Source organism: Oryza sativa, chromosome 5, assembly GCF_034140825.1.
Source record: "Oryza sativa Japonica Group chromosome 5, ASM3414082v1".
Classification (NCBI taxonomy): Eukaryota; Viridiplantae; Streptophyta; class Magnoliopsida; order Poales; family Poaceae; genus Oryza; species Oryza sativa.
Genome location: NC_089039.1, coordinates 15,881,441 through 15,909,119, shown reverse-complemented (window position 1 = coordinate 15,909,119; position 27,679 = coordinate 15,881,441). Strand labels below are relative to the sequence as shown.

General features: G+C 43.8%; 1 protein-coding gene and 1 non-coding gene across 2 annotated transcripts; one reads left to right on the top strand and one right to left on the bottom strand.

Annotated features, from left to right (window-relative positions):
- Nucleotides 1-9,814: 9,814 nt before the first annotated feature.
- LOC136356648 (uncharacterized) lies at nt 9,815-11,913 on the bottom strand. The gene is made up of 3 exons (XM_066310892.1): nt 11,246-11,913; nt 10,724-11,107; nt 9,815-10,613 (listed from the first exon to the last, which is right to left on the bottom strand). Exons 1-3 carry the CDS (start codon nt 11,911-11,913, stop codon nt 9,815-9,817), a joined length of 1,851 nt encoding a protein of 616 aa, XP_066166989.1.
- On the top strand, nt 11,636-11,742 carry LOC112939135 (small nucleolar RNA R71). Its single transcript, XR_003242677.1, has one exon. It is a non-coding gene; the product is annotated as a small nucleolar RNA R71 (small nucleolar RNA).
- Nucleotides 11,914-27,679: the final 15,766 nt, after the last annotated feature.

The window sequence follows — 27,679 nt, the reverse complement described above, 5'->3', positions numbered from 1 at the left end:
GACGAATGATATCCATAATCCTACACTTAGGCTTATGCACAAATGGATTGCTATGACTTTGTTTCCTAGAGGTGATCTTAGATCCATTCGTGAGGATGAATTGATTATCATGTTTGCCATGGTTACAAAAATCAAAGTTGCTCATGTGAAATGTATGATAAGGCAATGTTTTGAGATTTTCTGCTCCTGTTGAGTTCACTTCCTTGATTACTCGGATAGCAAAGGGGCTAGGGGTCATTAACAATGATCAAATTGCTTACATCTCAGCCGCTCGTCCCTTTATTGATGAGAATTATCTAGTGCAAGGGCATATTCTTAAACATGGACTAGATGGATCTTTGATATACTTTTTCCCCGGTTGTACAAATGAAATCCCATTGCCTAACACGGGATATCATTTGTACAACTGTCATGAACTAACCATTCCCCTGTAGACCATAGAAAAATCTCGTGCAGGTGGAACATACAGGGAGACACGCAACATGGCAAGGAATGAATGAGAAGGTTGGAAACCAACTGGGGATGCACCCGGATGGACCCAAGCTCCACGCCACAGCATCGGAGTCTCGAGCTGGGAGAGTGCCAGTGAGAACCGGTGGCGGGCGCCTCATGACATACAGTGGGGAGGTATGAACAATCAGTGCCCCAGATCAAGTACTATGTCTCCATCTCCCGGTGAATGGCGCTCAAGTTCCTCTTGTTGGGACTTGGGAGAAATCACCAGGAGAATGGATACCCTTGATATGCATATGGGAGAGATCCAGCACAACCTCGATGAACACACAGCACGGACGCAAGAATGACAACAAACTGATGAAGCTCAGTCCACCAACATCAACAACCTGATGCAGCAACAGCATGACGACCTTCAAGCATACTTCCCCTTGCAGGGGTTCAATCCTTAACAAGGACCCTGAGCGAAAGCCAAGCTTGGGGGAGATATCTCTCCCCTCACTGAGGTAACTTGAGTCACATTGCATATTTCCCTTTCTAATTGCATGTTTGCTTTTCAATTGCATTCTATAAATTTGAAAACAACATAAAAAATTTGCAAAATAGAAAATATCAAAAAGATAGGTTAGATTTTATTGTGCTATGTAAGACAAATTAGTTCTCTTTGTTGAGATGATAGTTGCTCTGTTTTATATCTCTCATATATGGGTTCATAGGTAAGTGCTCTCTCAAAAATTGAATATAAGTAGCGAACAATTATCTGGGAACCTGAGGTAAATGAGCTGCATTTGCTAATCTGAGTCTAAGTTATTGCGAGATATGAGATAGTAAATAAGAGTTGCTATGATCTTGTTCTAAGTTTGACTTAAATTCTGGATGTTTCATTTTTCTAAATGATAAATTTTTAAAAGTTCCTCATTTGATATAAATTCCTACCAGAGCCAAAAATATTCCATATTGATTAAACTATATATATTTTGGTTACTTGCAATTCCATTGAACTTTGTCAAATTCTTCTGACTTGTGTAGATACTTCTCATGCTCTATGTTCAAGATCATACACCTACATATATGCACATGCTAAACTCCTACACTGAGAGCTAGCAATTATTCATTCCATTTCCATGCTACCACCAAAATAAATTCTCCATGCTTTTATGTGCTTTCTTCTCCTAAAAAGAAAAATCCTTTCTAAAAAAAAGAAGAAGGAGGGAAAGGCATGATTATAAAAATAATAAAGTTACGCTCTCTCAAGCATGAGCATGATTGTTGGTATTTCTTAACGACATTACTAGAAATATAATTCCCAGCAATGACGCAGAAATACTTCTGGTATATTATGGTTATAGAGTTTATCCGCAAGCGCACGGATATACCATTGTACCATTTCACCCGAGAGTATTCCAAGGGTATCGTATTTATTTTATCCCGTGGACAGATCATGTAGAAAGAACTTGACTAATAATTTTTATATTACTTGGGATAATCATGTTCTAAGCAGGGGTTAAGATAATCCAAGGGTAGAGTGACCATTCTCATAATATATTATCTAAGCTAAGTGGATGGAAAAGAGAAAGATAATCTATTCCTATACTTCTAATATACATAGTATACATACATTCTAGTTAACCTATATACTAGCTTATACCCTCTATCCGATGCCCTCCTGGTACTTCGAGGAGCCACACCCTGACTGCTGAGTTCCTTACGACAGCCCGTTATGACCATATAACCAGGGTTAAATACGAAGGAATACCCTCCCCAGGGAATTAACATAGAATTATATACCGGCCCGGAGGAATATCCGTACTGAGCTGTCACCATCAGCGGCCCACCTCTCATCCGCAATATATAACCCCAAATAATGATATTCCGTAATCTAGACACCACGCCTAAACTACCAGATACTACTCTAGTATCATCGTCATGACATAGAGTAATTGCATATGCAAACATTATACCCGCACCAAAGCATCTCCCAGATAAGCTAGCCGTATATTCAGTATACCATGAACATTATGTAAAGTAGGTAGTCATAAACTCGGAGAGTATTTCTATACCATAAATGTATATAGAAGAGTATTCTAATAAAAGTACAAAGCTTACAGAAGAGGAAAGGAAAGCTAGTAGAGCCGTACCCGAACTCTTCCGAAGGCTTCCGGACTCCTGATTTCTACTCTTTTCCTATTCCACCAACTAGATACTACTAAACTAAACTTGAGAGAAATGAGAAAGCTATTACTTGAGGTGTATGAGTGAAGTGAGGAGAGGAACTCCTTAAATAGGCTGCCAATGATGGTTGTGGCAGTTGGAATGGTCGAAATTGCCCTCGAACCGTCATTGGGGAGTGATCCACGCCGTCCAGCCAAAACCTGGATCCAACGGCACTAGGGGAGGTTCGGCCAAACCCCCTGGTTTAAAATGTGTGTGTGGTGTATGATGAAAATGATATATGAAGAATAAAGAAAATGCTTTTCCTTTGTGCTTAGTTTCTTCTCCCAAAAATCCTTCTTTTATTGATTAGGAGAGGGCATGGCTACATTTTTTTTCATCATCATGCTCATGCTTGATGGAGCATAACTTTATTATTTTTTTTCTTTTCATAACCATGCCTTTCCCTCCTCTTTTTTTTTCTTTTTTTAAAAATGATTTTCTTTTTTTTAGGAGAAGAAAGCACATGAAAACATGGAGAATTAGTTTTAGTGGTAGAATGGAAATGGAATGGAATATTGCTTAGCTCCTAGTGTAGGAGTTTAGCATGTGCATATAAGTGGGTGTATGATCTTGATCATAGAGCATGAAAAGTATCTACACAAGTCACAAGAGTTTGACAAATTTCAATGGAATGACAAGCAACCAAAATGTATACGGTTTAATCATGATAGCACATTTTTGGCTTTGGTAGGAATTTATATCAAATGAGGAACTTTCAATTTTATCATTTTGAAAAACAAAACATTCGGAATTCAAGTCAATCTAGTATCAGGATCATAGCAACTCTTATTTACTATCTCATATCTCGCAACAACTTAGCTCATTTACCTCAGGTTCCCAGATAATTGTTGGCTACTTATATTTAACCTTTGAGAATGCACTTACCATGAACCCATATATAAGAGATATAAAACAGAGCAACTATTCATCATTTCAACAAAGAGAACTAGCTTGTCTTACCTAGCATGACTCAAACCTATCCTATCTTTTTGGTATTTTCTATTTTGCAAATTTTTATGTTGTTTTCAGTTTTAGAAGATCCAATTGGAAAGCAAATATGCAATTGGAAAGGGAAATATGCAATGTGATACAAGTTACCTCAATGGGGGAGATATGTCTCCCCCCAAGCTTGTCTTTCGTTCAGGGTCCTTGATAAGGATTGAACCCCTGAAAACAGAAATATGCTTGAAGGTCATCGTGCTATTGCTGCATCATGTTGTTGAAGTTGGCGAACTGAGCATCATCAGATTGTTGCCATTCTTGCGTTTGAGCAATGTGTTCCGTGAGGTTGTACTGAATCTCCCCCGTCTGCATATCAAGGGTGTTCATTCTCCTAGTGATCTCACCCAAGTCCCAACGAGAGGAACTTGAGCGCCATTTACTTGGAGATGGAGGCACACCACTTGATCTGTAAGGCTGGTTGTCCCCCCATTGGATGTCATGAGGCGCACGCCACCGGTCCTCACTGGCACTCGCCCAGGTTGAGACTCCGATGCTGTGGCGTGGAGCTTGGGTCCATCCAGGTGCATCCCCAGTTGGTGCCCAATGTGGACCCCCGTTTTTATAACAGGAATCAATCGTGTAAACAGTACCATTTCCCTGGATCAAGTAGTTTGGTACACACGAATTCATAGCTGGAATATCAAGTGCACATACACGAGTGTCTAATACGAATTATTACATCATAGGCCCGCAGGCATAGTCTTAAATCATCGGACCGAGAGGTCCGGAATACATCCAAAAGCAGAAATAGATAAGGCAGCGGAATTCAGGCCGCGGCATGCCATTGCCACAGGCAACGACCGTACTAAGACCTACTGGACGCCATCATCTTCATCTCCCTCCTGATAGTACGCATAGGGATCCTCCGAGGCTTCATCTCCCGCTTCTGATAAATTTTTATATTTGCAAGGATGAGTACCAACCGTACTCAGCAAGCCACCACAGCAACAATGCATATGAAAGGGGGAGTTCAAAGGATGGCCATAGTTCTTTTGCGCGAAGCAAGTTTTGTAATTCTTTTCACAAGCCTAAGACCTAGCATTGACTGATCAAATTTTAGTACCAGAGTTTGTATTTAAACAACGACGGTTCTGTCCACCATCCATTGTGATCCCAAGGATAGCTTCCCGCCATTGATTCGTCATGGTTTTCTGAGGACGTCCACCTTCCTGCCTCTCAGGAAGTGGCTCCAACAGCATAAAATTCATCATGCAATATCCCCTCCCACACAAGTTAAGAATTTAGAGTCTAGCCAAGTGTAATACACGTCCCGGTGCTCAATAACCGCGAGCACGGCTATTCGAATAGATTTGGTTTACTCACACTGCAGTGGATGTACACTTTACCCGCACTCCGCGACTGCCCAACACATGAGCCTCGTCCCAACACATGAGACGCGTCACGGCAAAGCTTTTCGATAACCTCGCATTGGCAGTACCCGCTCCATGAACTTTTCATCCTCATGCACTCTAGGCGTACACGGTTTCTAGCAGTGAGAGGAGTTCTGGCGCACCCGGGAAGGGAAGACTCACACATGCATTAAGTTATAATTATGTTTTAGATTCTCACATGGCAGTCCTACCGATGGCGACACCACTGTAGACACCCGCCTCGCGGTCCTACCAATGGCTGCCCCCACCGTAGAGCCCCTGCCTCACACATCAAGAAAACCACTATGCATGGATACTGCCTCCGCTCAGCTATCTACTCCGCTAGGTCTATACCCATACGAGAAGTGCGGTTGTACGGGGGTCGTTTCATGCTTAACTTCATGGCTCGGTCCTTAATTGACCAGGGACGGCACTAGCCTTTTCCGGACACCACCCAAGTCCTCCAGCCGCCCCAGTTGAAAACAGTTGTTTTACTTTATTTTCCTTTCACAAATTATGTCGTCAATATCATGGCAATGTGGCGCTCATGTCTCCACATGCCGCATCTCAATTACCTTCCCAAAGGTAATTGCCCAAGCATATAGCATTTGATAAATATGAGTATGCATGAATCTAAAATAGCATTTCTAAGCAAGTGTCATAGTTGACTAGGGACTCGTACGTATCTATGGTTACAAAGATTTAAAGGTGAACAATAATCAAGGCGTGGTATAATCACAAGTAGGATGTTCATAATTGCATGAAATTTTATTTGTAAACAAAACAATTTCGCAATTGGGATCAACATGTTCAAAGAATAGTGATGACTTGCCTTGCTCAAAGTCTTGCGGGTCTTGGCCTTCGCTTGGATCCGCAACTCCCTCGGGCTCTATAGTTACGTGCAAGAATTGATTTGAATTCGGTTAGAATTCAAATAAAAATCCAAATAAATCCAAATAAAAGTCACATGCGAAAGTCGATTCCTTCTTATTAATTTTACTATCTGCGAACTATGACAAACCCAATTTCGATTTAAACTATTTTGCGGGTATAAATGTTTTATTGTCACAAATTTTTAATTTAATCTACCAGAGCATTATATCCATATAATAGGTTAGAGATTTCTAGCGCGAGCTAACTATCTGACAAAATCCTAGAAACATTATATGATTTAATTTAGTCTATGACTAAACGATTAAATATATTACACGGCTATAATCCCTAGTAATTAAATCCAAATTTTCTACCGTTAATTGATTACTTATAGGGATTACCCAAAATAATCTATAATAATTACCGCGAATTGATCTAAATTATTACCGCGAATTGATCTCCTATAGACATTACTAAGAATAATCTATAACAATCTATTAAGATTCATCTAATTGTTTTAATTCGTAAATAATTAATTCTATAATCAAATCTTAGTACTTTAGGTATTTTAAATAGTAGGAGTTCATCTAACGATATTCTCATTAATCCTATAATTAATTTCTAATAGGTTTAATATTCTAAATCTCTTAAATTTTTCCTTTTTCTCTTTTCTCTTTCTTTTCTTTTTCTCTTTTTCTCTCTTTTCCTTTTCTTTTCTTTCCTCCTTCTTTTTCTTTTCTTTTCTCTCCTTCTTTTTCTTTTCTTCCTCTCCCTCTCGGCACTCTTTTCCTCTCCCTCTCCCGGCTCTATCTCTCTCTCGGCTCTCCCTCCTACCCGAGCGGCGGCGGTGGACGCGGGGGGGGGGGGGGGGGGGGGGGGGAAGAAAGAGGAGAAGGAGGGCGGCTCACCGACGGCGGCGACGGCGACGGTGGCGGTGTTGGCTCAAGGCGCGGCGCGGCGGCTTCAAGGCGGCGGCGCGGCGGCTTTAAGCGATGGCGTGGCGGCGTGGAGACGGTGGCGCGGCGGCGTGGAGGAGTGGGTAGGGGAGAGGGGGTGGAGGTGGAGGTGGAGGGGAAGAGGGGGATTAGTGGGGCTTATATAGGGGAGGGGAAGAGATAAGGGGGAGAGGGGAGAAGGGAGACGCGACGGCGGCGCGGGGTGCGAGGTGGGGGCGCGCGGCGCGAGGCGACGCGATGGCTGCGGCGACGCGCGTTGTGACAGCGGTGGCGACGGCGCGCGGCGACGGGATGGCGCGCGGCGCGGCGCGGGGCGCGGAGCAGCGATGGCGACGGCTCAGCAGCGGCGACGCGACGGCGGGCGGCACGAGGCACGAGGCAGACGGCGACCCGTGGCGATGGCGACGGCGTGGCGACATTGGCGCGGCGCGGCAGGGGCGAGGGGACGGGCGCGCGGCGCGACGACAGCGGCGACGCGACGGCAAGCGGTGCGGCAGCGGGACGGCGATGGGAACGGCTCGGCAGCGGCGGCGCGCGGCTCGGAGCGACGATGGAACGCGCGCGGCGATGGGACGGCGCGGCGCGACGGCGATGGCGACAGCGTGGCAGCGGCGGCGCGAGGCGCGAGGCAGCGGCACGGGGCTCGAGGCGGCGGCACGGGGCGCGAGCGGCGCGAGGCGGCGACGCGCGGGCTCGGGGCGGCTAGGGGCAGAGGTGGGAGAGAAGGGGGAAGCCTAGGGACACATCGAACACCTTAGGCGCAATGAACAGTGCCTTTTTCCTATTTCCCGATTTTAGATTACTTCTTTTATAAATTTGATTCCACAACTCCTAATTTTTGTATAAATGAAGTTTACTCCATATTTGTGTTATCCTAACTAAAAATTCACCTTAATTTAATATCTCTCATATTTTGTTTATATAATTTATTTTAATTAGGGTTAATTCTCATTCCATCGTACTAAAATTTAATTATTGCTAATATGGTTGCGATAATATTTTATTTATTTCCAAACCCACCTAACCTTTATTTCAATTTATATTTTAATTATTTATTTAGTCAACTTGATTTTTATGGTTTATTCCTAGCTAGTTATTCATTATTCGCGATTAATAAACTCCGATATCAAAATCCAATGAAACAGGCGAATAAAATCGGCATGATGCAATTGGTTTAAAAAGTTTTTGAAAGTCCGCATTTTTTTAGAGTTTTGGTTTCGTTGGTCGAATTTTCAGGGTTTTACACCCAACCTGCCTCATACATCTGTACGGGGTTGATGATGATGAACTCTCTCGTTCATTCCTTGTCATGTTGCGCGTCTCCTTATATGCTCCACATGCACGAGATTCTTCTATGGTCTACATGGGAATGGTTAGTTCATGGCAGTTGTACAAATGATACCCCGCATTTGGCAACGGGATTTCATTTGTGGAGCCGGGGAAAAAGTAATCAAAGATCCATCTTCTCCATGTTTCAGAATATGCCCTTGCACTAGATAGGTCTCATCAATACACGGACGAGCGGCTGAAATAAAGGCAATTTGGTTGCTAACAACCCCTAGCCCTTTTTCTATCCGAGTAATCAGAGAAGTGCACTCAACAGGAGCAGAGAACTTTATACTTTCTAACCATTGCCTTATCATACATTTCACAGGAGCAATTTTGATCTTTCTAACCATGGCAAACATGATAATCAATTCAACCCCCCTAATGGGTCTAAGATCACCTCTAGGAAACAAAGTCATAGCAATCCATTTGTGCATGAGCTTAAGTGTAGGATTATGGATATCATTCGTCCTAGGTTTCTTGCAAATTGGAGCACCAGAAATATCTTCCCAAAACCTATTTTTTTCGAACCCAGAAATTCCTTTCTGGAGATCGATTTTACAGGAATCGTGAAAACCAAGAAGTGTGCTGAAGCCTTTCCATGTAAGTGTGTACTCCTTATGGAAAAAGCGAAAGGAAATTCCATCTTCTATTTCTTTCAAAGTGCACAGAAATTGCAGAGTAAGCAAACGAGAACCCAGCTCATCTACCACAACAAATCTCTACAACCAATAGCTTTCCAAATAGCACAAAATTCAACATCCATACCTATCTTTTTCAGCAGCTCTGGAGAGTATTCTCGCGTGTGAGCATACTCCCGGTCGCTCAGCATATAGTAGGCTTGTCTCTCCCGATCACTGACAAGGTTGAGGTCGGTGTCGTTTAGGAGTAGTCGCGGAGCCTCGGCGTCTTCCATCGAGACTTCGGCTGATGAACGAGTGCTAGACTCGTCATGATGACTTGATGAAGAGCTGGAACCCTTGAACAGACGAGACAATCGCATCCTCATTCTACACAATGGAGCAAGAACGGACTAACTCGGCGGGTGTTAGGAATGACAAGAGTTTCACCCGCCGGTTAGTTTCACCAAAGCAACTTGTATATATACAACTAAATATTTGAATTTGAGGGAAACTATCAAAGCTTGACTGAACTTGAGAGCAAATTTTGGAGAGGGAATTAAAATGTGTTGAAATGGGGTGGAGTTCCCTCTCCCGGCCAGTTGGCTTAAGTAGTACACCCACAACGGTCAAAAATGACATGTGGGTCCCACTAGCCGTTACCCTGCCAAAAGTGGCAGGTAACCGTTGCCTGGCCGATTCGGCCAAACCCCTGGTGGGCCCAACCGGCCCCACTTTCGGCCGTTGGATTTCAACGGTCAGTGTGGTCATGGCACAATAAATTTTCGTTGAAAATTTTATTTTGGTTTGCTCTGAAAAATTTATTTGAAGAATTTCCTCAAAATTCAAAAATCCTAAATGCAACTTTGAAATTCAAACATGTGTTGATACAAAAGTTCAAATTTTTGAAAGCAAAAAAATGTAGATACATACCAATTTATCTGTTGGCGAAGGTCGCGTCATTTAAAGTCCAACGTGCAAGACCGTACCTCCTTTCAGTTTAGTTTCTGGATTTTCTACCCATCTCCGGAGGTGATGGAGCGGGCGTCTTTGGCTTCTCCCTCCACACCTTCCTTGGCTTTGGTGCGGATGGCGGCTTCTTTTGAGCCGACTGCTCTAGCTTCTTGGCCGGTATGGGTGGTTTTACCGGCGTCTTCCAATAACGGTTCCTAGGCATCATTGTTTCCTTCTCCAGGAAATTCTGCATGAACTTTACTAGGCTATCCGTCTTGGGTGGCTCTACTTCGACCACTTGAATATTCTGCGGATTCGGCCCGTACTTTATCCTGACCATGGAGCATTGTTCCGTCCTCGGTTGAAACTCAAACTTCTCTTCCTTCCCATTGGTGTGGAAACGGATACTCCCCGTTCCCACGTCGATGTTGGCTCCTGTGGTGCTAAGGAACGGGCGCCCCAGGATGAGCGGCGTCTCTTTTCCCGTGTCCATGTCCAGCATCACAAAGTCAACCAGGATGAAGAAGTCCCGTATCTTGACTGGCACATCCTCCGCTATCCCTGCTGGGTAACAGACTGACGAGTCAGCCAGTTGAAGGCGCATTGGTGTTGGTGCCAACACTATGAAGTTGAGCTTGTCGAAGACGTCTTTTGGCATGACTCTGACACTGGCTCCAAGGTCGCACAAGGCCTGGTCGAACTGTTCTGCCCCGATCAAGCTGGTGATCGTAGGACACCCGGATCTTTCTTCTTCTCCGGGAGCTTGTGGAGTATCACGTTGCTGCATTGCTCCATCAGCTTGACCACCTTTGTTGTTGGGAGCAGTCTCTTGTTGTTGAGTATATCTTTGAGATAACGGGTGTATGTTGGTACTTGCATAGCATCCAACAATGGCACGTTGATATGGATCTTCTGGATTACTTCAACAAAACAAGCGAATTGCTCGTCCACTAACAGTTTCCTCATCCGTTGAGGAAACGGCAGCAACCGTGTGTCGTAGTACTCCTGCGGCACTATCTTTTCTGGCTGAACTTCCTTGTCAGCCAAGTCATTAGATGGCACTTCTTTTGATATTCCATTAGTTCCTGCAGGGTTAGGATACGGCGGATCACGAATGAACTTACCTCCCCTCGTCGTGATCGCCTTAACATTTTCAATGGAGGAGTCGGGCTGTACCGGAATCCTCCCAGTTTCATTTGCAGGGACTAAGGATGCCAACTGAGCTAGCTGGGTTTCTATCATTTTGTTAAAGCTCAGCTGATTTTGAAAAGCAGAAGCGAAGCCATCTAACTTGACATTAATGTTTTCTAGGATCTTATCATTGGCCGCAAGCTTTTTGCTTAGCGCATGAGTGGTTTTAGCTTGCGCAAAAACGAGATCCTTCAAGGAGGGCTAGTTAGAAAAATTACCGTTGTTGTTACCTCCTTGATAATATGAGTGTGGTTGGTTCCACCCCTGACCTCCTTATGGACAGTACCCGTTGTTGTTGCCCATGTACATCGCCTCCTCACGGGTTTCGGAGCAGTCATTCTCAGAATGACCCGTGTTGCCGCAGACCTCACACGTAATGTGAGAGTCCAAGGCCTTGACGGTGCCTTGTGGCCATTTCTCATGGTCATCCAATCGCTTCATGAGGAGGTCCAGCTTGGCAGCAAGTAATTCCGTCTCTTTGACGGTATGCATGCCTCGCTGACGGGTCTGGAGTCGTTCCTCGCTCCAACTCATATTGGAGACCATCTTCTCTATTAAATCAACGGCTCCTTGAAACATTTTAGAGAAGAAGGCTCCTCCAGCTACCGCGTCCAGGTGATCGCGGGACATCGGGGTGAGTCCACTATAAAAGTTCTGCAGGATCAGCCAGTCATCCATCCCATGATGAGGACAGGCAGCCACGTACTCCTGCAGTCGTTCCCATTCTTCCAGAATAGTCTCGTCCCTTGTCTGCTGGAAACTGGAAAACCTTCCACAAAGGGCATTGGTTTTGCCCATCGGGAAGAATTTCGAGAGGAATGCCGTAGAGCATTTGTCCCAGGTAATGACAGCAGCATGGTTGGCATAGAACCACTTCTTCGCTCTCCCGAGGAGGGAGAACGGAAACAGCCGCAGCCTGACGGCGTCGGGACTGACGCCCTTGATGGTGTACATGCTACAGATCTCCAGGAACTGTTGCAGATGAGCATTGGCATCCTCATTAGGCTTGCCACAGAACGGGCTAGCCTGCGCCATCGTGATGAGGCTGGACTTCAAGTCAAAATCCACGTCTCCCATGTTAATCTGTGGCCCAATGGCCACATTGTTAGCAGAGGGAGCAGTGAACACGCGGAGAGTCTTGTTAGCCATAGTCTTGAAGGTCGGTGGCGCTGGTACGGCTGGTTTCTCTGTCGGTAGAGTTTTCTACGGAGCAGTGACTCGCGGCCTGACGCTCCGGAAGAAAGCTTCTAGATTTTCTTTGAACTTTTCCGGCAAGTTGAAACCAGTCGTGCACTACCCTGTTTTCACAACAAAAAGTGAAAACAACCAAGGTTAGCCTGCAAAGGAAAATGATTATACGGAGGTAAATATAAAGTATTAGTTCACATAATCTCTATTATGAATCTTCCCCGGCAACAGCGCTAGGAATGCTTGTTAGTATTTCTTAACGACATTACTAGAAATATAATTCCCAGCAATGACGTAGAAATACTTCTGGTATATTATGGTTGCAGAGTTCATCCGCAAGCGCACGGATATACCATTGTAGCATTTCACCCGAGAGTATTCCAAGGGTATCGTATTTGTTTTATCCCGTGGGAAGATCATGTAGAGAGAACTTGACTAATAATTTATATATTACTTGTCATAATCATATTTTAAGCAGGGGTTATGATAATCCAAGGGTATAGTGACACACAAGCATTAGCTACTCATTCTCATAATATATTATCTAAGCTAAGTGGATAGAAAAGAGAAAGATAATCTATTCCTATACTTCTAATATACATAGTATACATACATTCTAGTTAACCAATATACTAGCTGATACCCTCTATCCGATGCCCTCCTGGTACTTCGAGAAGCCACCCCTGACTGCCGAGTTCCTTATGACAGCCCGTCATGACCATACAACCGGGGCTAAATACGATGGAATACCCTCCCCAGGGAATTAACTTAGATTATATACCGGCCCTGAAGAATACCCGTACTGAGCTGTCACCATCTGTGGCCCATCTCTCATCCGCAATATATAACTCCAAATAATTATATCCCGTAATCTAGACACCACGCCTAAACTATCAGATACTACTCTAGTATCATCGTCATGACATAGAGTAATTGCATATGCAAACATTATACCCGCACCAAAGCATCTCCCAGATAAGGTAGCTGTATATTCAGTATAGCATGAACATAATTTAAAGTAGACATTCATATACTCGGAGAGTATTTCAATACCATAAATGTATATAGAAGAGTATTCTAATAAAAGTACAATGCTTACAAAAGAGGAAAGGAAAGCTACTAGAGCCATACCCGAACTCTTCCGAAGGCTTCCGGACTCCTGATTTCTACTCTATTCCTATTCCACCAGCTAGATACTACTAAACTAAACTTGAGAGAAATGAGAGAGCTATTGCTTGAGGTATGTGAGTGAAGTGAGGAGAGGAAGTCCTTAAATAGGCCGGCAATGACGGTTGTGGCAGTTGGAATGGTCGGAATTGCCTTCCAACCGTTATTGGGGAGTGATCCACGCCGTCCAACAAAAACCTAGATCCAACGGCGCCAGGGGAGGTTCGGCCGAACCATAGACTTGTGAATTTTGGCCCAATTCATCGTGTGAATTCTGAGTTCTTGGCCCATTCATGCATAAGCCTAATTCTCAACACGGTCCGATATATTTATCATCTGTGTTGATGTCGATTCTCCTCCACTTTATTGTCATTCTCTACAAAAAGGTTAGTATACCTAATACTAGTGTAATATTATTATTCTAACAGATATATGCATTGCAAGCATCACTAGTTCTCCTCTATTTTAGTTCTATTGACCGTCAAAACTGATCGATAACAACCGTCAACAATGATATAAAAAAAAGAAGAGAGAATAATGTAGCCATGCCCTCTCCTTATTTGTAAAAGAAGGATTTTTGGCAGAAGAAAGTAAGGACAAAGGAGAAGCATTTTCTTTATTTTTTCTTCACATTTCATTTCCACCATATATCACACACACACTTTGCACGATCTTGATCTTGAGTATGTTTAGTCATCTATTTTAATCTAAGTTTTTGACTTAGTAATAAATGTGAATGCAAGTATGCCATGTTTGATCCCTACCAAGCTCCATATATCCAACCTTAGAGTAGGAATCAAAAAGGAAAAATGGTGAGGAATTCATATTAATACACTTGGAGAGACTGAGTGAATCATTTGAGGAACTTTGCTTTCTTTTGCAAAATCATTTGAAAACTTCCGGAATAAAAATTAAATAAAGATGACAGGGATTGGAGGGACGGCTGAGATGACTCCCCAATGATGGTTGGTGGGTATTACCGACCTTTCCAACCGTCATAACCGTCATTCTCAAGCTATATAAACCCCTCACTCTCTCCATTTCTTCGCAACATTCTCTCAAGTTAGTTTAGTAGTCTTAAGCTAGTGTAGTAGAAATAGAATAGAAACCGGAGTCTGGAAGTCTTCGGAAGAGTTCGGGTATGGCTCTAGTAGCTCTCCTTTCCTCTTTTGTAAGCTTTGTACTTCATTTAGAATATTCTTCTTTATGCGTTTCTGGTATTGAAATACTTTCCGAGTATATGAATGCCAACTTTTTACTTTATGTTTATGTTATACTGATTATACTGCTAGCTTATCTGGGAGATGCATAGGTACTGGTATAATGTTTGCTTATGCAATTACTCTATGTCATGACGATGATATTAGAGTAGAATCTGGTAGTTTAGGCGTGGTGTCTAGATTATTGGGTATCATTATTTGTATTATATGCTGTGGATGAGAGGTGAACCGCTGATGGTGACAGCTCAGTACGGGTATTCCTCCGCGCGTGTATATAGTCCTAAGTTAATTTCCTGGGGAGGGTACTCCTCCGTATTTAGCCTCGGTTGTATGGTCTTGACGGACTGTCGTAAGGAACTTGATAGTCAGGGGTGGCTTCTCGAAGTAGTAGGAGGGCATCGGAAAGAGGGTATTAGCTAGTTAATCATATAACTAGAATGTATGTATTCTATGTATACTAGAAGTATAGGAATAGATTCTTTTCTACTTTCTTTCCACTTATCTTAGATAATTTAGTATGAGAATGAGTAGTTCTATGCTTGTGTGTCATTCTACCCTATGGATTTTATTAACCCCTAATTAGACTATGATTATTACAAGTAATATATAAATTATTAGTACGGTTCTCTCTACTATAATCTTCCCATGGGATTAAATAAATACGATACCCTTGGAATACTCTCGGGTGAAATGCTATAATGTTATATCCGTGCGCTTGTGGATAAACTCTGTAACCATAATGTACCATGAGTATTCCCGCGTCATTGTTGGGAATTATATTTCAAGTAATGTCGTTACGAAATACCAACACCGATGTATGTTTTAACCTTCGGATCAACGTTTATTCCATCATATCATTGTTACCCGATTGGTTTCTACTGGTTTATATTTTTGTCTTACTACATTATCATCAGCCGATAGTCTTTATATCATTATTTACTCAAGTATCAGAATATACATTGGATATATAGCCGATTGTTCAAAACCCTATCGACATCAGCTAGTATCGCTCTATCGGCTCGATAGCCGATCGGCTCTTCGGTGATCAATATATTTATCTATCTTGTCAGTTGCACGATCAAATTGACTAGCACGTCCGCATCTTATCAATTTTAGGACCTACACTGGAGTTAAGCAGAACTTCCAGGCCACCGTGTTTTCTCACCAACAGTGGGACCCATGTGCCTATGAGGAAGAAGGCACAGAAGGAAGAAAATGGATGGAAAACATGACAGAAAATCGGAAATGGCAAGGTCCCAATTTTGTAAAATTTCAATGGCATGGCTACGAATAGACGAATTGTAGTGGTATTAATCTGAATTGGTATATTTACAATGATATGGTTTCCAATTAACCCTAAATAAAATCTCACATAAAAAAACTCACATCTATAGTATCATACAACAAATTTCTACCCTCCAATAATATACTACAAAATTTTGTAAGTTTCTTCGTACTAAAGGAAAAATGGATATTTTAATAGGGAATGAGCAAAAGGGGATATACAAGCAAAATTTAAGAAGGCCGAAGGAGGCCATCCGAGAATATTAAGAAGAAATAAAGTTACAAGAAAAAATCGACAAAAGCTGTCAAGGTCAGAAGTGCACCAAAGTGCACAACCAAGAACCACGTGCTAACCACACAAGCACAAGCCACTAAGAGAGGACTCTGAAAACGATGGCCCCAAGAAGGTCACGACAACAAGGACACCGCCATCACCCATCTATACAAGATGTGGTTTTTCACCCAGAGAAACTCGCCAAGGGAGAGAGGTATCCTCGACAGCGCCCAAAGGGGGGTTTGCGACGCCCAAAGGTGTAGCCCCTACCGGCCTGATGAACCACTAGGTGAGGCTTTCGCCTGGAACCCCTTCAACCTTGCTTTGAAGCTCGTCACCCATTAGCTTAGAAACCACCGCACTGGCAGTGACAGCATGAGGCCTCCACCCCACTGCACCGGCACACCTCCACCGACAGACTTCCACACATGTTGCAGCACCTTGCCGCCACCCCTAGAGCTGGCCCAGGACTCCTCTGTCCCACCACCCGCTGGCCTCCTCACCAATTTTGGCCAAAGGAAAACCTGGGACTAGACAGCATCCTGTCGACGGCTAGAGCTTCCCCCATTAACCAGCTGCCACCTTAATTTAACTTAGAAACTCCCGGTAAAGAATAGGAGGACCTCCAAGGGCGAGGGTGCCCACCGGCAACGAGGAAGACGACCTACCGCTGCCAGCTCCCTTTGCACTGCCACCACTCCCTTGCACCTTGCCTCTAGGCCTGCACCAGTGGCGTCTGCGCCAGCGCCACCATTGCCACCCAACCTCCTGGTCATGGCGCCAGCATAGGTGCCACTCCGGCCGTCGCGATGACACCAGCGCCACTTCCGCCGCAACCGCCCTTCCGCCGAGCCATCCTAGGCCACACCTCCACCGGGCAGGCCGCTCCACCACGCCATCCCCAGGCCACCGCACCATCGCCGTTGGGCCATTGCACCGCCGAGCCACCACCTCAGGCCGTCACGCCTAGGTTTCCGCACCTAGGAGGGCCAAATCTAGACGTGGGATGACCAGGTGCGTCCTCAGAGACGCTGGATCCACCGCTTGTCCACGCCGCCCTACCGTCTCCACCTCCGGCTGCTGAGGTCGACGTCGTCGTCTTCGCCCCATCCTCCTCGCGCCGAGGTGGATGCCACCGATCTTGATTGGCCTCTCTACCGTGTTCCAGGCTCGCCACCGGCTTGCTGCCTGCAAGCTCCAGCGGCGGCACGGTGGAGGAGAGGACAGGGTTTTGGCGGCATAGGCGGCTAGTGTTTCGCCCCCCGAGCTGCCCGCGCGAGAGCGACGCGGGGTCAATGGACCCATTTTTCTGTAAAATCAGGTTTTACAGTTTGCCAAATTGGCTCTGTGAAATTCACGATCTTCATGGGTGGTTCTACAACTGCCTTCCAAAATTGAGGTTAAGCCAACCACCTTGGAAGATGTTTGTTAGCGAAAAAGATGATATACAAATAAAAAAAAACCCACATTCAGTTGCCCTCTGCATACATACGGTCCCATTTTCAGAGATCAAACACAATACAAATCAAATCAATATCACCACAAAAACAAGGTTCAACAAGATTCAATATTTACATAGCCGGTTCAACATTCCACGCGGATAGGAAGAACAAATAGAGAGAAACAAAACAAAAAAATTATGGATCTGGTGCTCGTGTGGTGATGAGGTGGTGGTGGCGGAGGAAGAAGAGAGTGGTCTAGAGCCCCACCGCTGGCAAAACCACCTGTCCCAAGCTCAACGGAGCTTGGATCTGTCTCTCCTGAGCGTGCTGCAGGGGGATCACGGTCGTATTAGGGAGCCTAATCATTACTACAAGCGGCTCTCTTAAATCCTGATACAGTTTTACAGGTATGTCGTTTAAAAAAATTGCCTAAAAAATAACGAGGGTGTTATTGAAAATGGTTTTTTATAAGTGCGGCCTGATGAAAATTACACCCTGACCAAGTTGTTGCATGAAAAAACCCAATCGAACCGTTCCCTTGAGATTAAGTACAATAACCCTTTAAGCACTTACCCTTAAGTTAAGTACCGTGTAAGCTTACAAGATTACATAAAAGAGAGAAATAAGGAGAGAGAAGGAGGCACCCCTCATGCTCATGCATGACCATCTCTATACAAACTAACAGAGATGAGAGAGGACAATAATTTGATAGTAAACAAATAAACTAGAACTTGCTCTGACAAGTTTTGACATCTTGAGAGCATGCAATTAATTTACTCTCCTCCATTGGCTTTTTATCCTAATCTTTTCGTACCCTTGGCTGATTAATTAGCCTAGGTTCACTTCGAGTAAACTGGCACCTTTCAATATAGCGAGAATTTGGGATTTTTGTGGCAATTATATTTGCATGTGTGCACTGGTGGAGAAACCATCTTTCGTCGGTCGGCCGAATTCCACAATAGTCCCGGATGCAATAAAAACCGGGACTAAAGATGATCTTTAGGCCCGGTTCAAAATGGTAAAGATCAAATTTGATCTTTAGTCCCGGTTGGTAACAGATCATCTTTAGTCCCGGTTCAAATGCTGTTGGTAAAACCAACCGGGACTAAAGTCCCAACCCTATATATATGTCTTCTTCCTCCTCCAGCTGCCCGAGCAAGCTTCAAAATTTCTTCAAAAACAAGGTGTCCCCGTGTGGGACGAGGACAAACAGGAGGAGTTTAACATACGAGCGCTGCTGTTCGTAACCATCAACGATTGGCCTGCACTTAGCAACCTATCCGGACAGTCCAACAAGGGGTACAAGGCTTGCACTCACTGTATGGATGAAACAGAAAGTACGTATCTTAAGCACTATAGGAAGGTTGTGTATATGGGTCATCGTTGATTCCTTGCAGCAAACCAGCCGGTACGGAAGAAAGGCAAGCACTTCGAACATAAGGCTGACCACCGTACGAAGCCTAAACATCGCAGCGGGAAAACAGTGTTTGCTATGGTTAAAGATCTTAAAGTAGTGTTCGGAAAGGGGCCTGGAAGCCAGCCTATAGAGAGCGAAGATGGTCACGCGGCGATGTGGAAAAAGAACTCTATATTTTGGGAGTTACCCTATTGGGAATTCTTGGACGTACGCCATGCAATCGACATGATGCACCTCACTAAGAACCTTTGCGTAAACCTTCTTGGCTTTCTAGGTGTATACGGAAAGTCGAAAGATACACTGGAAGCACGTAATGATCTGAAGCATATGGAACAACACGGCAACCTTCACCCGGTACCAAAGGAGAAAGGAAGCCATTACTTGAGTCCAGCCAGCTACACTCTCAGCAAGGCAGAGAAGGAAAGTATGTTTGAATGCTTGGAGAGCATAAAGGTACCGTCTGGATACTCCACGAATATCAAGCGAATAATAAGCACGAAGGAGAAGAAGTTCACAAACCTAAAGTCTCATGACTATCACGTATTGTTGACACAACTGCTACCAGTTGTAATAAGGGGTATCCTTCCAGACAATGTCCGGGCAACAATAACAAAGATATGTGCATTCATGAACGCAATTTCGCAGAAGGTCATCGATCCGGATAGATTAGAAACCCTTCAGAATGATGTGGTGCAATGTCTCGTCAGTTTTGAGTTGATATTTCCACCTTCATTTTTCAATATAATGACACATCTGCTTTGTCACCTTGTGAAAGAGATCAGTATTCTCGGGCCTGTGTACCTACACAACATGTTTCCTTTCGAGAGGTACATGGGCGTTCTGAAGAAGTATGTTCATAACCGTGCTCGTCCAGAGGCAAGCATCGACAAGGGTTATGGAACAGAGGAGGTCATCGAATTTTGCGTAGAATTTATCGAAGATCTTCGCCCAATCGGGGTACCTGAATCACGCCATGAAGGGAGACTACGGGGAAAGGGAACTCTTGGAAGGAAAGCAATAATGACGGTAGACAACAATTTATTCCGTAAAGCCCATTCCACGGTTCTGCAACAATCTTCATTGGTAGCTCCTTACATCGAGGAGCACTTGGCTCTAGTTCGCGCCAGGAACATCGGTAAGTCCGATGTATGGATTACACGGCATCACATTGATACTTTCCCCGCGTGGATACAACAACATCTCATGGGTAACGAGTCGATCAACCAACAACTTGCCTTCCTGGCGAGGGGACCGTCTAGGTCGATCGCGACATTCCAAGGATATGAGATCAATGGGTACACATTCTACACGAGAGCCCAAGACATGAACAGCACGAACCAAAACAGCGATGTTCGTGTCGATGCCATGGGACACGATAGAACAACTGGCACGTATTACGGTGCCATCGAGGACATATGGGAACTTGACTATGGTCCTCTCAAGGTCCCTCTGTTCCGGTGCCAATGGGTTAGGTTGACTGGTGGAGGCATAATGATTGATGATAGTGGGATAACAACGGTTGACCTTAACAAGGTTGAATACTCGGACGAACCTTTTGTCCTTGCCAATGATGTAACGCAAGTCTTTTTCGTGAAGGACATGTCTAGCAAAGGAAAGAAGGACAGAGGGCCTGACGAGCCTAAGCGTCACGTGGTTCTCCCAGGCAAAAGAAAAATCGTCGGAGTTGAGGACAAGACTGACGAGGATTACGATCAGTTGGATGGGCAACCCCCTTTCACGGTGACGATTGACCCTAGCATCCTCCTATCAAATGAAGACACCCCTTACTCATGTAGCGATCACAAGGAGGGAACAATAGTGAGGAGAAAGTACGTGCGGTCAACCGTCACCGCCGATGTATTGCCGTAATTATTGTGTACACGATGTAAACTATTTTTGATGTATTGATTATCCATATAAATCAATTGATGTATGGCATATGTTAATTACGCACGATTATTAGAGGTTTTAACAAGTTTAAATCATGTATATGCTAGTTATATGCGATACTTACAATTTTTAAAAGTTTTAAATCACGCAGGTGGCAATTTCATATGTTAATTAGAGTTTTTAACATTTAATTTACTATCATTCATATGCTAATTATAATTGACTATAGAATTTTTAAAAGTTTCAAATCATGCACGTGGCATTTACATATGTTAATTAGAGTTTTTCACAATTTAATTTACTATCATTCATATGCTAATTATATATGACTATTCGAATTTTTAAAATTTTTAAATCATGCATGTGGCATTTACATATGTTAATTAGAGTTTTTAACAATTAATTTAATATAATTCCTATGCTAAGTATATATGATGATTACAATTTTTATTAATTTTAAATCATGCCGTATGTATATACATATGTTAATTAGAGTTTTTACCAATTTAATAATATCATTCATATGCTAAGTATATATGATTATTAGAATTTTTATTAATTTTAAATCATATATTTGCTTATTACGTTTTATCCACTTAATTTATTACAGCCAGCAATAATTTTTCGAAGTAATTGTCATTAATCTTTGTTCTTTAAATAATTGTAATGCATTATCTTCTATTTTAGAAACACATATGTAATAGAAAATAATATTCAGTGCGCTTATCAGTAGTCCCGGTTCTTAACCCTAACCGGGTTTAAAAAGAATTTGGAAATAGCGGGAAAATATCTTTAGTCCCAGTTGATGAGAACAACCGGGAGTAAAGATATCTTTACTCCCGGTTGTTCTCATCAACTGGGACTAAAGATCTAAGGCTATATATATTCCCGATGCGCACCCTCGTCTTCTCCACCAACACTTACAAGTTTTTGCCCGATCGATCTCTCTCGGCTTCTCCTTCGCAGCCACTGCCTAGGGCATCCCCGCGCCGACGCCGCCGCCGTATCTCGCCGTCGTCTCGCGCTCATCGTCGTCGCCGCCGCCTCCGCCTCCTCCGCCGCCGCCGTATCTCTGGGGTGAGAGCCGCCGCGCGCCGCCTCCCTCTCGATCTCTCTCTCCGATCTCGATCTCTCTCTCTCCCTCTCTGTTGCCGCCGGCCGCCGAGTTTCAGACGCCGACGCCGACCTCGTCACGACACGACGCTGCACCACGACGACGCCGCGCCACGAGACGCCACGACGCCGCACGCCGCCGCCGTGCCGCCCCGCCACCGCTCTGCTGCCGCCACACCGCCGTCCCGCTGCCGGCACACCAAGAACGTGAACGAGCGAACGAAGTGAACGAGAACGAGCGAACGAACGTGAACGAGAACGAGCGAACGAACATGAACGAGCCAACGAACGTGAATGAGAACGAGAGAACGAACGTGAACGAGAACAAGGGGAATGAACGTGAACGAGAACGTTGTCGGACGAACGTGAATGAGCCAACGAACGTGAACGTGAAATGCAATTATAGGCAGGTTAATGAACGTGAACGAACAAACGTAGGTGAATGAAACGTGACCTTAACGAGAACGCGAACGTGAACGATATCGTGAATGCAACGTGAACGTCAAATGCAATATATGTTTTTGTATCTTGCAGAAAAGACGTTGTCGGAGTCGTCCCTCGAGCCGGAGTGGTAGAGCTAGCCCTCGAAGGAATTCCCCCAGGCAAGTGACGTAATTATATATATATGATTGTTATATTTGTAATGCAATTAAGATTATTAGATTTGTAATTAGACTTAATTAGCATATAAGATTGTGTAGTGTTCTAATATACAACAGTTACACTTAGAATACATGACTATTTGAGTTTTAGTATAAGATTATTGGAGTTTTAATATAAGATTATTATATTTGAAATTAGACTTAGTATATAATTATTGACTAGCTAGGGTCCTATAATATACGTCACCTAGACTTAGCATATATATCACTATTTGAGTTTTAGTATAAGATTATTAGATTTGTAATTAGACTTAGCATGTAAGATTGTGTAGGGTTCTAATATATGACAGTTACACTTAGCATACATGGCTATTTTTGTCTTAGCATATAAGATTATTTGAGTTTTAATATAAGATTATTATATTTGTAATTAGACTTAGTATATAATTATTGACTAGCTAGGGTCCTATAATATACGTCACCTAGTCTTAGCATATATCATCACTATTTGAGTTTAGTATAAGATTATTAGATTTGTAATTAGACTTAGCTTCTAAGGTTGTGTAGGGTTCTAATATACGACAGTTACACTTAGCATACATGACTGTTCGTTTAGTCTTAGCATATAAGATTATTTGAGTTTTAATATAAGATTGTTAAAACATAAATGTCTCATGACTTAGCAGATGTTTCCTGTATGAACAGATGGTTGATCGCGATGAGGAACAGATATTGTACGATACAATCGCGGAGGGAAGCAGCCAGTATTGGAACAAAGAAGAGGGGAACGAGGATCCAAACCAGTATTTGAACGAGGAAGGGAACGTGGAGAGGGATGCGGAGGGGAACCAGGAGGGGCGCGTGGAAAGGGATGTGGAGGGAACCAGGAGGAGAAGGCTAGTGGAAGTCAACCCTCCATTGGACAGAAGAGGGCACGTGGGCAACGAGGTGCCGCGAAAAAGCTTGAGGGTCGGCACATCATAACGGAAGTGGAAGAAGATGGACGACCTAGTGCCCCGGCAGAAGCCGCCAAGAACTATGTACGTCACAGCTGTTGGGTTGTGCGGGATAACGTGCCTGTCAGTACGGTGTACTGGCGAAGAACAAGGGCACGCGGAGATCATGAGAGCTTTGTCCCAGATTCGGAGAAAGAGATGCTATGGACCACAATGCTCGAGACATCCACCCTTCCCGCGGGTACAGAGGACAAAGTGAAAAGGTGGACTCCGAAGAAAATGGCAGAACAGTTTCAGAGCTTCAAGGGAGAGCTGTACAAGAAATATATCCTGAAGGGGCAGACACAGAACTTCGACACATTCCCAAAGCTAAGGGATCACTGGGACGAGTTCGTTGCATATAAGACAGGTGAACAAGGGCAGGCGATGATGGAAAGAAACAAAGAAAATGCCGCCAAGAAGAAGTACCATCACCACTTGGGGTCAGGCGGCTATAGCGTCGCGATGCCGAAGTGGGACGAGATGGAGGCTAGCTTGCTTGAGAGGGGTATCGAACCGGCCACCGCTAATTGGCCGGAACGATCGAAGTTCTGGTACTATGCTCACGGTGGAACGCTCAACCCAGCTGATGGCTCACTGGTATTCGGCGATCAGATACGAGAGGCTGCGCGTCGACTAACAGACGCAGTGGAAGCCTCTTCTCAGGGCACGTTCCGACCGGATAGAGAGAGGGACGAGCTGTCACTCGCCCTGCAGACTCCAGAGCATCCAAGACGAACATGAGGGAAAGGGGTGATTCCTTGGAAGATTGGGTTCAAGGAGGACATCCACACGTACAGGAGTCGGATGAGGAGCAAGAGAGATACCGAGGCGAAGATTGCAGATCTTGAGTTCAGGGTATCGAGCTAAGAGCTCAGCATGCAAGAGGAGGTGGCAAGGAAGGTTGATGAACGCATGGCCGCACATCGGTCCAATGATCCCCAGCCGACCATTCCTCCTGCAATGGTGAGCCCGTTAGGAAACCGTAGCAGCTGCGCCTCAACGGGGCAGGTAGGATCACAGAGCATGGACGCCATGCAAACCCAGGACGAATCCACCTGCCCCGTTGATGACATCACTCAGCGGACACCATGTGAGCTACATATTCCTTCAAGAACTTATCAATAAAGGTAAGCTCATAGTTTATATATTTTAGATTTGCCCATTCCGCTAGTTGCTGCTTATATATGTTGATTACTAATAAATAACCTCTCACCACATGAAGGTGGCGTCGGGCATGGCCATCCCAACGGATCCTTCAGGTACTTACCACTGCAGGCCGATTCCAGCAGGATACTCCAAGGTCGAAGTTGAGTTGGTCGAAGGCGCGTACGAGGACCTCGAGCTGGATTACCCTGGAGGAGACGGTGAGACGCATCTACGAGACACAAGCCATGCCATTATTCTATGGCGCAGGCGGTACATCATCCTCCCTGGGCGACAAGCGGCGTCTCGTGCACCATCTCCTCCGGCTCCGCCATCTCCTCCTCAGGATCCTGCACCGTCTCCTCCTCAGGATCCTGCACCGTCTCCTCCTCAGGATCCTGCACCGTCTCCTCCTCATGCTCCAGCACCGTCTCCACCTTAGGCTCCTGCACCGACTCCTCCTCGGTCTCCTACACCGACTCCTCTGCAAGCTCCTCTTCCGGCACCTTCAAAGTCAAGGGCCCCCCAAGCTCCACCGCCTGCCCACAGAAGGGCAACGAAGAAGGCGAAAATTGACGCCGCCAAGAACAAGGACCCGGGGTATGATTGCATGCAAGAGGAGCTTGACGCTTACGTGGCATCAGAAGTCAAGAGACAATTCAAGCCTCGAAGTCCAGAAAAGAAGATTCCTATAGACCCGAGTGTCATGAACTTCTTCAGGGGTATGTCTGCACCTGCCAAGTAGGCCATTAAGCTATCGGACTATGAGCGAACGCTGAAGAAAGAATCTTCCGGAAAGTCCAAACCAGTCCCTCAGCTTGGAGAGCAACCAAACCAGGAGATCGGGCCGTTGGTGACCGGTAAAGAAATGACGATAGAAGAATTTATTACTGACACCGGTCTAACTACGGATCAATTGCTAGGAGTCGCACCAATCGAAAAGGCGGAAGTGAAATACATGTACGAACTCGGTAAACCGCTTGTCAAGCCTGAGCTGCTGCAGTCCCTACCCACACAAATGTACAAGTTCCATCAACTGTACATAGAGATGAGCGCCACCGGTAGAGAGATGATCGGAGCGAGGATCAGGGACACGGACTTCTTGCAAGGAGATGACATTCTCTGGATCAATTTCAAGGGAATCTACGAACTATACCAGCTGGACGCCCTCGACGTCTCTATTATGAGTTGCTGGATTTTGTAAGTATATCGTTCAGTTAGATTTCTTACTACGTCTCCTTTAATTAATTAGGTCCTTGTATATAAGTAGACTATAGAAAATAATATACTCTCTTTTATCATTGTAGAATGGAGATTCAAAGGGCCCGACGGCGGGGGGTTTTCGATACTGGATTCATCGACCCTCGGAGAGTAAACGTCGCAATGCTCGACCAATATCCGCAAGCCACAGACGACAATCTCGTCCATCTCCTGAAGGCGCAGCATTACAAGACGTTCATACTGTTGCCGTACAACACAGAATTAGTTTAATTTTACTGTCTTCCTATACCAAATTTCATTCCCGTACGAACTTGCTAAGTGTTTCATATGTAATGCATCCCACACACATTGCAGATTCCACTGGGTGCTTTTACTCTTCGACCTGTCGGCCTGCACCGTCAACGTATATGACTCAATAGATAAAAAAGAGTCTACGTTTGACAAGATTTTCGAACTTATAGACAGGTACCGTCATAAGTTCCTCTGTTAATTAAGAAAATCTTGTTATGTTAATTGCTACTACGAATCATTGCTTCAAACTCCATGTAGGGCTTGGTATCGGTTCCGTCATTTGGTCTGTGGCAAATGGAGAGAAAGACTTAGGCGGAAGTTCAAATTTCCTGCGAGTACACATGCTCTACATTTATATTTCTCCGATTCAAATACATACAAGTGTATATTAATTAGATCTCTCGTTGTTTGTCATTTATTTGTAGTGCGCAAAGCAAAAGAAGGGAACTAACTTGTGCGGCTATTACGTGTGCGAGTATTGCCACTGCCTTGCAGACCAAATCATCACCACAAGAGAGCTCAATGTACGTACAAATAAATTCAAAATTTCATACGTATCGATTTCTTGTTTAATTACTAATCAATTTCATACATTCATATAGTTTATTCGCATGAGGGATAACCTGACCACGCACAAGGAATTTATCGCGGCGGTTCAAGAACAACTCATGGGATTCATCAACGAACAAATCCTTGATCCCAAGGGTGAATTCTACTACGACGGAAACACAATTCATAGGTCCTTAGCTTCTGAGCTAGCGACTACTACTACGTCGAAATCGTAGCTAGCTAGGACATATAATGGATTGTAATTAATACATGACTACATATGTTTCTATATGCATGTGTACACATTTTCTATAATGTAAATATATTTTGGCCATATACATATATATATATATATATATATATATATATATATATATATATATATATATATATATATATATATATATATATATATATATATATATATATATATATATATATATATATATATATGCATTTGCATAACATATATATGTATAAATACATATATATTATGCATGTACATATGTATTGAAACATATATAAATATAATATAATATATATATATATATATATGCATATATTATATATGCATATATATATATATGTATTGAAACATATATATGCATGGTTTATATATATATATATATATATGTATAAACAATGTAGCAACAGGGCCATAAAAAAAAGGTAAGCTCGATCTTTAGTCCCGGTTGGTAACAATAGGGATTACTTGCCTATACTATAATATGTTTATTTGTATGAATGGGATCAAATCCAAAGAAGTCAGTTCGGATCCGTTTGTGAAAGAGTAGAAAAAGAAAGATAGTGAATCTTGTTTGAACCATTAATGAAAAATAGAGGTTGGTACAATAGTTAGGAAGTAAAATGGGCTTTTTATTGGGGATAGAGGGACTTGACTTGAACCCTCACAATTTATAA

Bases quoted from the DNA above. Each gene is read 5' to 3' on its own strand.
- LOC136356648 (XM_066310892.1), bottom strand. From the start codon at position 11,913: ATGTACACCATCAAGGGCGTCAGTCCCGACGCCGTCAGGCTGCGGCTG. The intron at 11,108-11,245 runs GTACTGTCCATA...TCATGCGCTAAG, and splicing joins TACATGGGCAACAACAACGG to CAAAAAGCTTGCGGCCAATG. The intron at 10,614-10,723 runs GTTAGTGGACGA...GTTATCTCAAAG, and splicing joins CCTCAACGGATGAGGAAACT to ATATACTCAACAACAAGAGA.